This window comes from Hyperolius riggenbachi, chromosome 2 (genome assembly GCF_040937935.1).
Source record: "Hyperolius riggenbachi isolate aHypRig1 chromosome 2, aHypRig1.pri, whole genome shotgun sequence".
Lineage (NCBI taxonomy): Eukaryota > Metazoa > Chordata > Amphibia > Anura > Hyperoliidae > Hyperolius > Hyperolius riggenbachi.
Genome location: NC_090647.1, coordinates 215545628 through 215561027, shown reverse-complemented (window position 1 = coordinate 215561027; position 15400 = coordinate 215545628). Strand labels below are relative to the sequence as shown.

Genomic DNA, 15400 nt, shown 5'->3' with positions numbered 1-15400 from the left:
GAATTGCGATTTGCAGTGTAAAAGAAACCTGAGTGGCAGTTGCATTGGAAAATAGTAATTCTTGTTAAAAACCATCGCTAGGCTGAGTACACATACTAGATGGAATTGACTAAGGGCTGCTTCAGCCAAGAACCTTGCAGGTGTACAGGTGTCCCCTGAGGTTGCTTAAAGATCTGACGCGCTGGATCTCAGCCACAGCGCTTTCTCCCCCCTCCTCGAGCGCATTATTCTCTTTTGGAAGGTGCTGCCACATGCGCAGTTGTCCCTCCTTTCCTCCCTAAAGCAACAATACATGCATTCTGCTACAGTGACACCTCTATACAGCACTCATTCCCCCATACTTGCGGGTTCTAGCTTAGTCTTGATGGGTGACTAATGGCACGTGTTTACGCACCTTTAGAGGAATTTGAGGTGGTGGTAAGAAGGCAAATGGGATAGCAAAGGGAGGTATCAGGTTTTGAAGTGCATTTTTCCATGATCATTATATACAGGATCAAGCCTTGTATGCAGGTATGGGGCATGTTCTACCTGCCAGTGGCTGGGATAAGGATTCTGTCCTTCAGGCGACATTGTAGGGCTGATGAATTCTGGGGAGGTGGAACGCTGCATGAGGAGGCCGTCACAGCAGGAGGGATGAGTGGGGAGAACAGTCCATCCGCTGTGCTGATTGCTGCGCGAAGCATCGGGCAAGAAGCATTATACGTCAGTATACTTATATAGTCATTTAATTGTACATAAACAGTATCTGATCTTGGCAATATAGATTTTATTCAGGTAATATAGTCTATTGCAGGCTACATTATTGTCCCTTTGGGGGGAAAGGAAGATTAAAAGGTGTCTTGTAATGAGGATAAAGCCGTCCCAAGTGTGGCTTTTATATCGGTTGCCACTGAGTTAAGTTCATGGAGTGAAATAACTTTAGTTTCTGTGCCTGAACAACAAGGGCTCCCTGTCTCCACTCTCTCCATGCACTCCTTTCCTGAGCCTGGAGTGTTATCCGCTGTACCTACTGGTTCTGAAAACGCCCAGGATCACTTGTGACTTTGTGATCTGCTTAGGTACTCCTCACTTCCCTTCTTTGGCATGTTAGCTCAGATGCTGCTGCAATAAACTGTCACACGTGCTCTGAGACTAAACCTCCATCGTAAGAATGCGTAGGGCCACACCTTCAACAGAAAGGCTTTTTAGCTTAAAAAGAGAAAGTACTTTTTTTTTTTTCTTCTATATTGAGTGCAGGGTATTCAGACAGTATATGCAGCGACTGTAGTTTTGCTTTGTCGTTAAGCTGTGTAAAAGATTTGTCATCATAGGTAAGCTGTATGTCAGTAACTGAAGATATTGCAAACAAAAATTATTTGCCTTTTAAAAGAGTTGTAATCTCTTACAGGCGCTATGTTCAGGTTCTCCCAGTTAGCCCCTTGGTATGATGTAAGATGGGTGTTTTGAATCTGGGTCAAGTACACTCTGTAATTGTCTTCATTTCTTTTCAGAACATTTTGCCACTTGGGTATTATTCTTAAAATTACCTTTCTGCAATTTAGATTTTAACTATTATAGCTTTTTCTTTTTTTATGAGTATTTGAATTTAAAATTGTATCATGGTGAAGTCAATGTGTGTTTTGTCCAATCAATCTAATTTTATCTTCCAGTTCCTATGCTTTGTATTTAGTATCCTTCCTCCTGATATACATGTAAGTTTATTACTTGCAGGAGACTGCAGATAAAGTATTTCAGATAGAGAGTATGTTGGTGACTGAATCTGGTGATATTGATCATTGAGCTTCGTCCATCTATACTTGTATAGTACTTGGGTACTTAAAGTTGGAATGGTCAGTGAGATGCAAAACATTCTGAGTTGATGCAGGACTATGCAAAATGTCTAAGCAAATTTATGCAGGTTGAAAATAGACCACACGAATCCCACCAGGGGGTAGTTTGAGCTCTTTTCAAAGTGCTTAAAGGGCAACTGTAGTGAATCTTATATGAAGGCTGCGATATTTATTTCCTTTTAGCCAATACCAGTTGCTTGGCAGACCTCGTGATCTATTTGGCTGCAATAGTGTCTGAATAACACCAGAAACGAGCATGTGGCTAATCTTGTCAGATCTGACGATAATGACAGAAACCCCTGACCTGCTGCATGCTTGTTCAGGGTCTATGGCTAAAAGTATTAGAGGCAGAGGATCAGCAGGGCAGCCAGGCAACTAGTATTGCTTAAAACGAAATAAATATGGCAGCCTACAAAGCTTACTTGCTACAGTTGTCCTTTAAATCTACATACAATCTTTGAATATTCCTGCATCACATTGACCATTCCTACTTGAGAACTATATCTTATGCAAGCAAACAGAAGGAATTACCTGTTGCCAAGGGAACATCATTTTCATTATTTTAATGTCTATTAAAGGAGTTCTTTCGCGAAAAAAGTAGGCAATTAAAAAATGTGACAGATGACAGGTTTTGGGCCAGTCCATCTTTTTATGGGGGATTCTCAGGGCTTTCTTTGTTTTTAACAGCATTTCCTGAACAACAGTTGCAAAATCTAACTGACATAATAGTGTGCAAGTGATTAGGGAGGCTGGCTGGTATCTTGCTATTTTGGCAGTTAAACTGTTGTTCAGGAAATGCTGTTGAAAACAAAGAAACCCCCGAGAATCCCCCTTAAAAAGATGGACTGGTCCAAAACCTGTCATCTGTCACATTTTTTTAACTGCCTACTTTTTTCGCGAAAGAACCCCTTTAAATCATGACTTCCTGCATACTGAAATAGAAAGGTAATTTTTAATTACAGTAAATTGCAAACTGTAATATGCATTTATTTCATTTTAGAATTTTTCTTTTTGAACAGTTGTGGACATGCAGTTGAAAGCCCCATCTACACGATACGATTCTTTCTGCGATTCGGTTACAATTCTATTTACGATCCAATTAAATCCGACATGTCCGATCGGGATTCGATTCATTTCGATTTGCCATTGTTTTGCAATGGGGAATCGAATCGAATCCTGATTGGACATGTCGGATTTAATTGGATTGTAAATAGGATCGTAATTCAATCGCAGAAAGAATCGTATCGTGTAGATGGGGCTTTAGGTAATGAATAGAGGTGTGAAATTGGATGTAGATGATAAGCTGGCTGTTAAGGTGCATACACACATCAGACTATAGTCTTTGGAAAATGAAAGATCACAGACCAATCTTACCACCCTTCATGTAGTATGAGAGCCATACTCTACACAGTCTTTTCTATGGAGCTGAACTCCCCATCAGAAAAAATCTTTGCAAGATGCTGCACACACAGATGCTGTACAGACACAAAAGATCAGTATCTGCAAAAGATCTGTTCCTGCCAAAAATCCATTCCTGCAAATTGCAATGATAGTCTATGAGATCTGCAGATCATCATACACACGATTTAACGGACATTCATCTGCAGATCAAGCAATCATCCGCAGATCTGAAAATCCTTCCTGGTGGATCTGATCTGCAGATGAATGTCAGTTAAATCATGTGTGTATGATGATCTGCAGATCTCATAGACTATCATTGCAATTTGCAGGAATGGATTTTTGGCAGGAACAGATCTTTTGCAGATATTGATCTTTTGTGTCTGTACAGCATCTTTGTGTGCAGCATTTTGCAAAGATTTTTTTCTGATGGGGAGTTCAGCTCCATAGAAAAGACTGTGAAGGTATGGCTCTCATACTACATGAAGGGTGGTAAGATTGTTCTGTGATCTTTCATTTTCCAAAGACTATAGTCTGTGTGTATGCACCTTTTAGTTTCTGCTGGGTTTGGATTGTGTGCCTCTTGGTTGGTGAATTGCACATCAGCGCATTCCTCTTACTATGTCCAGTAGTTCCCTATTGTTTCTGGATTGCTAGAGCTCTACTGTCAGAGCATGCAGGCCTCAGTGGTTAGGATATAGACCTGTGAAATATCTAGTAAATTGTATTTCAGTATTGTAATTTTATTGTGTATCAATTGGCCACTAAAGCTACACAGTGCAGTTGTATTATGAGAATGTCAAGGTTTCCAGGTTAATCTATCACGGTGCTACAGTCATAAAGAACAACTGTTTAGGTGTGACAGAGGATCTACCGGTAGTTTGAATGCAAAGTGTGTTTAAAGACATATTGGTCCATATAAAATTTACTTTTTCTCCAGCAGATTTTTTTTTTTCTCTAGGAGATGCATTTTTATTTTGTTTAAAATAATTTTTCATTCACTTTGCCATTGGAAAAGTACCCAAAAGTTGTTGAAAAAGTACTATAAAAATTATTTTTATGTTTTATTGACAGTGTGAAAACATCACCTAGGAGAAAAAGTTGATTGCGTATGGGCCATTGTGTGTTGTCCAAAATGGCTAGTGAACAATGCTTGATTGATTTCCCACATGAAACGTAAAAATGACAGTTTTAATCTACTTATTCATTAGTAAATAAGAAAACAAATAGTTTACTATGTATTGATGGGTTTAGGGACACATCAGCATTATATTGAGAATGGGAAAAATGTTTTTACAGCTTTTTTTTTTTTTTTATATATATGTATTTCCGTATCTCAGACATTAAAAATGTTGATTGATGTGTTTCTTTAGGATGCGTCAGGATGAAGCGACACAGGCATCTCAGCAGCAGCGACAGCTCAGACAATGAGAGTGAGTATCTTCTGACAATCTTTCTGGTCTATTTGTATAGCACAATGAAGGGTTAAAACCTATGCTGGGTTCTCCAAGCATACAAATTTCCACTGACCCAAGGAGAGAAACAAATATGCCATACCAAGGCCAACAATTGCTGATCCCTTAGATGTCCATGATTCCCTTAGGAATTTCATTCACTTCCTGTGACACTCTAGTGGTAGCCAGAAAAGGGCATTCATTCTTCTAAAGCGGGCCATCCATTGGTCGATTTTAGTCATCGATCGACGGCTGATTCAAGTGTTTTGATCGAAGCGCTTAGAAATTGATGCAGCAGAAAGCATGATCGATCAGTAGATTGACTCCCTGCCGATTTCGAATGATTTGATCGGTCCGGACGGAAAATCTGGGTTGGTTGGCTGTTGCATTGGATCGAATGGTGCAACACTGCATTTTGATCGAATTTCAATTGATTTCATTCTGAAATGCCTCTGACAGAAATCTATCTGATGGTCGAATCTGCTGCAAATCTTTAAGTGTATGGCCACCTTTAGAGGGAAACAAGTGTGTATGTGTGTGTGTGTGTGTGGGGGGGGGGGGGGTGATCAGCCTGGTAAACGCACAACTTTACTAATTCCATGTACTATTAGAGCTTACCTACACAATCTCTTTATACTATTCCATATCTGTTGGTCCTCATGCTAAAATAAGATTGGGCAACCAAGCTTCATCTGGAAAAGGAGGCTTACTGCTTCAAGTGTAGGCAGGGCTGGGGGACACTCACTCACTCTCTGTTCCTCCTCTGCCATCACCAAGCTGTATAGTATGGTTTGCTCGGTACAGCTCTGTACACTGCCAGGGTGGTGTACTTATATTCATGCTGGGTGCTGATGAGAGAATGAGGTCCCATTGGGTGCACCTATACCTACTCCATAAGATTTTTGACACTTGAGAATAAAAAAAAACAGGGATGGACAAAGTTGTATTGCATTTAGGAGCCAGCAGGACATTTTTGGAGCCACTTTCACTGACCACATAAAGGAAAAACTTTTTTTTTTTAATTTTCATTAGTTTGAAAACAAACATTAGTAGTTCAGTGACTTTTATTTTTTTTTTTGTATTGTTCAAGGTCCTTCAACTTCCTTTTCCTCTTCTTTCCAAGACTACAAGAGCAGGAACAAGGGTAAAACCACAAAGGAGGAAGAGAAGAAATCTGCTGAGGTAACCACCAACATATTGTTAATCTGGGAGCTTGTGTGAACATTTGTACTGCATTAAATGTAGCTAGGTAATGACCCAACCTGTGATTGTGAAAACTGCTTTCTACAGGACACAGCTCACCTAGGAATTGAGTCTTAATTCCTACAGAGAAAAACTTTTTTGCATATGTACACACCTTAAAGCTACGTACACAGGCTAGATTAGACTCTGCCATGCCGGCCGATAAAGCTAGACCTCGGGTGACAATCAAGCGTGTGTACAGTGGTCCCTGATCCTCCTTGGCACATTGGTGAGTGATCCACCTGGTGGACTGACTTCACAAAGGGCATTATTTTCACCGCTTACCCCGCTTGATCTGTGGCACCCTGTTGGCTCTCCTTCCCCCTGCATGGCAACAGAATGAGTTGCCAGCCTGGGGGCTAGCGACATGTCTGTAAAACCTCAGCCTTGCATTGGTTACAGTCTCTGCAAAACACTTAGTGCTCAGACGCACTATAAGTGCTTTTCTGAGCGATTTTTGGCCTCCAGAACCTTCTGAGAGCTTTTTAGAAAACCCTCCCATTGACTTGCATTAAAATCGTGCGATTTTACCTCAATTTTAATGTAAGTCAATGGGAGCGTTTTTTAAAAAAGCTCTCGGAAAGCTCTGGAGGCCGAAAAGCGCTTGTAGTGTGTCTGAGCCCTTACAGATGAGATAAGCAAAAGTGAGCTCACTATAACTTTTTCACTGCTGGATTACAAACTTCAGCACATCTATTTTTTTACATTGTATGAAGGAATTCTGTCTGCTGAAAGATTTGAGTTGTTTTCTTTGACACAAGTTCAATGTACATTTTTTAAATGGGGATTATGGGAACAAGGAGAGGAACAGACAACATGCACACCCTGAACTTACATCTGTTCTTGCTTACGGTAGCTTTGCCTTGGGACAGGTGTGCTTTAAAGTGGGATGGAACTCCATATCAACTGAAAAGAATTAAATCATCCGAAAATAAATTATTTAGCTTAGGCCACGTTCACATACTCAAATGCGGATGGCTGTGCGATCGCAACGTGTACGAACGCACGCCATCTGCGTTTGCATGTGTTGCTGATCCCTATCACTATACTGAATTGATCAGCCACATGTTTTGTTAAAAAATGCGTGCAGCATGCATTCGCGGACCGCTCTAGTCCGGAACAGTCCGAGGAAAGGATGCAGCCAAGTAGCAGCTTTTTTTTTTTTTTTAATTATTATTATTATTATTATTATTAACGTTTGCTTTAATGGTGTCTCAGGTTCAACACTGTGCTACACAGCATAATAAATAGTGCAAAGTCTGTATTCTTGCATTATAGAGATGTATGTATGTGTATGGTAGCCATATGGAATAGGCTTGAAATCCAGTCTGTCTTAACTGTAGTTTACAATGTTGTTTGTTCGATTTCTGCAGAATATGTAGCTTGTTCCCCGAAACATTGTGCTTCTCTGCCTTATGTACACTGCATAATAAAAGGATTTCATCCGTAATTGTTGTTGAGCTCAGGTCTTGTCTCCACATTTTCATCATATATTGATTCTTCCAAGTTGTTGTAGTCCTTTATGATTAGTAAAGCTATGAAGTTATCCATTCGTGTACTTTCAAAGATCGGGGTCTAATTGAGTTACATGAAAACCATGCTGGTAACCGTTTTAAGATTTAACGTAATACAATTCTGTAACACACTCAGGGCTGGTGCACACCAAAACCCGCTAGCAGATCCGCAAAATGCTAGCAGATTTTTAAACGCTTTTTTTTATTTTTATGAGGCGTTTTGCTAGCGTTTTGCGGATTGCTGCTGCGGTTTTCAGTATAGTAGATTTCATATATTGTTACAGTAAAGCTGTTACTGAACAGCTTCTGTAACAAAAACGCCTGCAAAACCGCTCTGAAGTGCCGTTTTTCAGAGCGGTTTGCGTTTTTTTCCTATACTTAACATTGAGGCAGAAACGCATCCGAAATCCAAAAAATGCCTCACCCAGGCATTTTTCGTTTCTGCAAAACGCCTGCCGCTCTGGTGTGCACCACCCCATTGAGATACATTGACCAAGCAGATCCGCAGCCGCAAGCGGATCTGAAAACGCCCAAAAAGCCGCTCGGTGTGCACCAGCCCTCAGGGCTGGTGCACACCGAGCGGCTTTTTGGGCGTTTTCAGATGCGGCTGCGGATCTGCTTGGTCAATGTATCTCAATGGGGTGGTGCACACCAGAGCGGCAGGCGTTTTGCAGAAACGAAAAATGCCTGGGTGAGGCATTTTTTGGATTTCGGATGCGTTTCTGCCTCAATGTTAAGTATAGGAAAAAAATGCAAACCGCTCTGAAAAACGGCACTTCAGAGCGGTTTTGCAGGCGTTTTTGTTACAGAAGCTGTTCAGTAACAGCTTTACTGTAACAATATATGAAATCTACTATACTGAAAACCGCAGCAGCAATCCGCAAAACGCTAGCAAAACGCCTCATAAAAATAAAAAAAAAGCGTTTAAAAATCTGCTAGCATTTTGCGGATCTGCTAGCGGGTTTTGGTGTGCACCAGCCCATACTGTATACTTCATTTAAAAATTGTTCAACAATAAAGCCTTTGTGCTGATCCGTAAGGTGTAGAATGAGATGGTGACACTGGAATATTACATGGAGAACACATACATGCTAGCGCTGGTACACGTTCTGCTGACTAAGGTAATAATCAGTATGACCTGAAATTACACGACTGAGAGGTAAAATGATCTAATGTTCCACATTATGTGACAAACAAAGCTGTAAAGTAATATCAGTGTGACTTTCCTGATCCCAATAATTATTAATTAACTTTCTGCTACATAATTACCTGATGTTTGCTTCGATAGCCTGATGTAATTATATTGTTTCACCACCCTAAAACCTCTTTATAATCCAGCATTGTACAATCCCTGCTTTGTCAGACCTATCCATCTTCCTTCACTGTCTGTTCATTATTCTGCTATGAATAAACCTCATAAAACTTCCTTGGTGGATTTGCCGGTCCTGTTTTACTAGTGGGTCTTTCTGAGATGCTACTGTGATGCTCTCTGCGCTTGGGAAGAGCTCTGTTATCCTAACATGTCCATGTTGTGCCCAGCCATGAAAACAATAGCTCTGAATCGTTAACATGATCTCCAGTGCCTAACTTCCAGGCACAGATTCGTGTAGCTACTACTTTGGAGGACCAATAAAGGTGAGTTGCAGCCTTTTCTGTTGCATTCTTCAAGCTGGTGTGGATGGCTGTAGGTGTTGAGGAGTAGTTTAGTTGCAAGGAGTTGGATTTTGAAACTGGAAAACGGTGCCTGCTTAGTGTTTTTCTTCTTCCTTGGTAGGGGCAATCGATCACCAAATATTGCAGAGTACATGGAATAAACATGTTTTAAAAGGAGTTTCTATGCAGGTGATCTTATTGTTTATCACAAGACTGAAGGAAAGTCCTCTGAAATGCCACCACCTTCATTTTTTTTTTTTTTAGTACTGAATGTGTAGTTAGTAGTAATCACCAATGTACTCAAACTATTAGTGCTAAATATGCTGCAGTACTTGAAAAATAATATGCAGCCTACTTACAAGTATTTCTCCAAAATCAGTGTGTGCAAATGTTTTGCATTAACTTCCAAAATAATATGCAAACTGATTGTTCTGGACTTGCCATGAAATATCTTGAATGGCAAAATTAGTAGGCATTAGAAAGGTCTCATTGTCCAAGTTCCTATTTAACCAGATGCTTACCATTGGAGTCTTGTGGATTTGTATTATTATTATTATATTTATTTTGCTCCAAGCCTTTAAGCCTGGACAGAGAAATGTATGTGGCCTAGAATAGGCTATTAAGTATTTAAAGGGAGAAGGGTTGAACCTACGTTATAATGGCATACTAGAGAGTCTTTGGAATGAAGATAGAGCACTTATGCGGTCACAAACTACAGGAAAACAGATTGAATGCCTTGAAAACAAACTAGTTTTGCAATTCCTTATGTTGTAGAACTGCCTGAAGCATAAGTCCCAATTATAGCAATAAAACAGCTCTAAGCATTATTAAGGGCCAGTTCTCACTGGGATGATTAGCAGTCAATTACTGCTAATCGGCAGATATCGTTAGTGTTTTTGTGCAATAGCAGAATATTAAGTATATGGCAGGGATCTCACTGCCACAATTGCCGGCGATGTATGATTAGCGGCAATCTCAAAGCGCGCCATGGGTAGCATTTTATCGCGATTAGAATGCTAAGAATCGCTAATCGTGATTGCCCAAAAATCTCAGTGATTTTACCATAATTGTGGAAAAATCACCAGTGCTAAACGCTAGAGCTAAGTGGGATAAATCATTCAGATTAGATTAAAGGGGAAAATAACTTTTGGGTAGTAGTTAATATGATATATTTTTAATACAGCATAGGTATAATGCTCAATGTGTTAGTAAACTGATAATTTAGCACATATTATCAGTTCATATTGCATTTATGTAACACAGTTCAGCTATTGAATTGTATTGCATACAGGAGGCAAAGGTGCAGTTTAGTGGGAGTGAAGTCAGCAGGATCCTAGAGGGAAGAGAGTTGCAGGACAGCTTGTTCAGTGCATCAGTGGGATGGCTGCCTATAAATGAATAGATCTCAGAGATTGATACCTGCTGGTGTAGCACTCACTTATGGTGTTTTTAATAGCTTGAGGCTCTGTTCAGTGCTCAGTTGCGTTGCAGAAAAATTCTGCATGTCAACTCGCTGCCCATACAATTCTGTGGGGTTGTTAACAGTACTGTGCTATAACTAATCACATTATTCTAACTCTGCATGCAGGCTTTGCATTAAAGTCTATGTCCAGTCTCCATTGCTGTTCACACTCATCATAATGCATGTGTTAAGCAGCTGACCTCTGAGAATGTAGCCTTTGCCATTGGTGAACATATAGTTTATTGAGCTGAAAGACTTTATTAACCACTTAACCGCTTATGCCATCCGTGGCAGTATATCTATGCCCCGCAGGACTTCATTTCTCACACATGGGAGTAGATCTATGCAGGGCTGTGGAGTCAGAGTCGGAGTCGTGGAGTCGGGCAATTTTGGGTGCCTGGAGTCGGAGTCGGGAATAAATGCACCGACTCCGACTCCTAATGAATTTGTAACTGTAATTAAAATAGAAAATATGATAAAATGTTCTATTTCTCAGATAATAGTCATTAAAAATAATGTGTATATATATATATACACTATATATACAGTAAAAGCTGTGCTTAGTCCACAAAAATGAAATAAACCAATCAAAATTAGTTACTTGTGCTGCTTCAATAAAGCAGTCCCCGTATTTTTAAGGTCAGATATACATATCTGATTGTGACTGTATATGATGTGTACACAGGAATCTCTTATATATACTAAATCACATCTATGCTGTAAGAATAAAGCCTGATGTGTAGCTGTGTCACTAATAGAGATGGTCAATGAGATGGAAATAATTCTGCATTGATGCTGATTTATGCAAATGTATGCACTCCCTTTGCTGATGAAATCAAATAATTTGATATGTTGTTAAAATTTGGTTTGGTGACTACAAATTAAAGGGTACCTGAGACGGGTGAAAAGTAAAGTTTTATACATACCTGGGGCATCCTCCAGCCCCCTTCAGGCTAATCAGTCCCTCGCTGTCCTCCACCACCCGGATCTTCTGCTATGAGTCCTGGTAATTCAGCCAGTCAGCGCTGTCCGGCTGCATGCCGCTCCCACAGCCAGGAACATTCTGCATCTGCGCAATAGTGCTGCACAGGTGTAGTATGCTCCTGGTGGCAGAGTGTGTGCATGCGCACTACGCCCGACTGGCTCAAGTACCTGGACTCATAGCAGAAGATCCAGGTGGTGGAGGAGGACAACGAGGGACTGATTATCCTGAAGGCGGCCGGAGGAAGCCCCAGGTATGTATAAAACTTTAATTTCATCTGTCTCAGGTTTACTTTGTTACACAGTAGTACTATACTCTACATATGCACTCCCCACAGAGCTGCAGGGAATCCACTGAGAATGCTGTGCACATTGAACACAGAGGTGTTGTCTGTTTACAATCTCCTCATTCCCCTGCAGAGTACCTGCACATCATTCTTACATGTATCCACAGTTACATTGCCTAGGGCCTGCAGTGTTCTCCCCAGAATTTTTTTTTCCAGCTGGGTGGCATGAAATAGTAGCCGGGTGGCATGAAAAAGTAGCCGGGTGGGGAGAGTTGAAAATGCAGGGCAACTGTGCTTACAGCATAGGAGGAGGTGAGCCGATGACAGCTGGGTGGTCATCAAATCTAGCCGGGTGGAGCACCCGGCTAAAAGAGCCTGGGGAGAACACTGGCCTGATAGATGTTCTTTGTTCCGGTTTGTACCTTTTACAAGTACTCTTACCAAGGACTAGTTTTAGTCTAAAGGGAATAAATATAGTAGTCTACATATCCTTCTCACTTCAGTTGTCTTGTAAAATTCCTAAGCATTGGCAGTTAAGAGACGAATTTCATGTTACATACTTTTAATCAACAAAATTGTAATATGCAAATGAGAGGAGTCAGAGTCGGTGGAATCCTAAACTGAGGAGTCGGTGGATTTTTGGACCGACTCCACAGCCCTGGATCTATGCCTCCTGCCACGATCGCCACAGTGCGTGCTCCAGCTCGTGTTCTCATCGCCATCCGTTAGTACACAGATTAGAACACCGTTCTCATTCACAGATCTAAGTTTCAATGATCACAGCATCAATGAGATGCCGTGGTCATTGATTAAAGAGAAAGTAAAACCTACACACAACTGTGTTCTACTGTTCAGTACACAAGAGGAATAAGTGTGGGGGTGGGGGAACATCTAGTGGCCAAATAGTAAAATTACACCTACCGACATACATTAATTTAATAAAAATACATACATTTCCCATTAAAATTAACACCTTACCCCATTCACCCATAGATACCAAAATAAAAAATGTGCATATGTATTAAAAAATGACAATTAAAAACAAAACATAAATAGTTACCTTAGTGGCTGAACTTTTTTAATATGTATGTCATGAGGGTATATTACTGTTATTTTTGCAAATATGGGTTTGCCAATCAGATGAATCTGGTTATTCCCAGGATCCACTTAAAAACATTTGGTGCTCTGGCCTTTTCCAGTGCAGCCCCAACTCTATGGAACTCACTTCCACAATCATTGCGAGAAACTCCTTCTCTGGACTGCTTTAAGAAAAGGCTAAGAACCCACCTCTTTTTCTCGAGCCTTTGACACTGCTTAACGTCCTCAGGGAGAAAAGCACTATAAAAATATTATTATTGTAACTAGTGTAGGGTGCAAAACAGAAAAAAATGCACCTTTTTATTTCCACATAAAATATTGTCGCCATACATTGTACTAGGGACATAAATTAAATAACCGGAACAAATGGGCAAATAAAATGTGTGGATTTTATCCATAGCAGCACGTTTTATTTTAAAACCATAATGGCTGCAAACTGAGAAACTATTTTTCTTTCAATTTTAATTATTCCTGTTAAAATGCATTTAGAATAAAATAATTCTTAGCAAAATAGTGGTGAAAAAACAAGATATAGATAATTTCGTTGTGATAAAGTTATTGGCGAATGAATGGGAGGAATGCTGAAAGGTGAAAATTGCTCTTGTCCATGAGGGGAAAAACCCCTCAGTAGTGAAGTGGTTGAGCAACACAGGGCCAGCTTATTCTTAGAGATCATTTTTTATTTTCTGTTTAAAATAATTTTTCAACACTCTGTTATTGAAAAAAGTACCAAACAGAGGATGTGAACATATTACGTAGTAGAAAAAGTGAGTTGAATAAGAGCCACAGTTAGCAGACTTAAAGGGGAACTTCAGCCTAAACAAACATACTGTCATCAAGTTACATTAGTTATACTAATTAGAATAGATGGGTAATCTAATCTCTTACCCACCTTGTTTTAAAAGAACAGGCAAATGTTTGTGTTCATGGGGGCTGCCATCTTTTTGGTTGAAAGGAGGTGACAAAGAGCAGGAGACACAGTTCCAACTATCCTGTGTCCTGATTACCCCTCCCAGCTGCACACGCTAGGCTTCAAATGTCAAATTCAAAATGTCAAAAAAAAAAAAATTGCACCAAAACAGAAGAATGAGAACAACAAAATCAGAAATCCTATCATGCTTTGCACAGCATCAGGGGAAAATAGCCCGGGCAGTTTTCTTCTGTGCAGCTAAAAATGAGGCTTGTATAAGAGAAACAAAGTTCTGATGCTGTGAAACTGTTAGAGAATCTGTACTCTAAAATTCTTAAAATAAAAAGCATACCATTCTATTCCTTATGTTCTCCTGTGCCCCTCTTTGCTGTTTCTGCCACTCCCTGCTGCAATCCTGGCTTGTAATTGACAGTTTTAGGCAGTGTTTACAAACAAAAGACTGGCTTCTAACCAGAGTTTCATAGGCTGAGAACTAGCTTACTGTGTGACTCATGCAGAGCTTGCAGGGGGTGTGTAAAGCTTCTGCCAATGACAAGCAGTGCTGCACATTCCACACATTCCAGCCTCAGCCCGACAGACACGACAGAGCAAAGGAGATAAGATTTATTACAGAGAGTGCAAGTAGGAAAGGCTGCAGTAAGACGGACCACATTAGAACAGTAATAGGAACTTATAGGACAGAAGAAATAAGGCTCAAAAATTTGTTACAGAGTCTCTTTAAAGAAACACAAAGCCTTTTCAGGGCTGCTGAGTCGATTTTTAGTCCGGAGGTTCACTTTAATAAGACGCTAAAGGTTTAATCTCTCTCTCATAAAAATTTGATGACTACAAGAGGGAGAGGTCCCAAACCGTATGACATACCTGGTGGGAAGAGAAGCTAGTTTTACCTCCAGAATTTAGAGCTGGTAATTACATGTAAAACTAGTGGAATCTACAAATATGAAGTAGACTGCATGTTCCCAACCACAGAAAAAAAATGTATAAAATGTTTCCTTAGGTTACTTCACATTGTTTCAGAGATTGTTCTGAAATTGGAAATGTGTTGCACACGTGGTGGAAGCTGCCCAGTACCCCAACAATACTGGAAACTGAATAATATTAAGTCTAGAAATGAGTCTCTTTACTGGTTAAAAGAATTAATAACCCATAGGTTAAATTATTAGCATATGTTTTCAAGGTGGCAAAATAGGCAATCACCAGCGCTTGGCATCACTAAGATATTAGAATTTATAAATGCCTGACCTGAAGATCATAAAATACAATATGATGATGATTATTGAAAATGGAATGGTGGAATTATTGAACATATAGCGAAGCATTTTAGGTAAACATTTAAAGTGCACAGTGCTTATAAGACAAGAAGGGCTGGTGCACACCTGAGCGGTTCTGAAGTGTTTTTTAAAACGCTCGCAGGGGGAAAACCGCTTGGCTAATAAAAGTTAATGGGCTGGTGCACACCAAAGCAGTTCGTTCTTTGCACGAACGCAAACTCGGGGGCTGCAGCATTTTTTTTTTAATTTCTGAGGCGTTTCTGCCTCAATGTTAAGTATA

At 40.1% G+C, this 15400-nt stretch overlaps 1 protein-coding gene across 3 annotated transcripts in view; it reads left to right on the top strand.

Moving 5' to 3' along the window:
• The window catches only part of JADE3 (jade family PHD finger 3), a 78646-nt gene that overhangs the window by 12713 nt on the left and 50533 nt on the right, over window positions 1-15400 (top strand). Inside the window, exons 1-3 of one of the 3 annotated variants that reach the window (XM_068268117.1) lie at window positions 2730-2774; window positions 4601-4660; window positions 5772-5863. In XM_068268117.1, the coding sequence (XP_068124218.1) occupies window positions 4612-4660; window positions 5772-5863 (141 nt within the window). In that variant the 5' untranslated portion in view covers window positions 2730-2774; window positions 4601-4611. Of the gene's footprint in view, window positions 1-2729; window positions 2775-4600; window positions 4661-5771; window positions 5864-15400 lie in introns of those variants that run through there. The other 2 variants (XM_068268118.1, XM_068268116.1) reach the window with 2 other exon arrangements.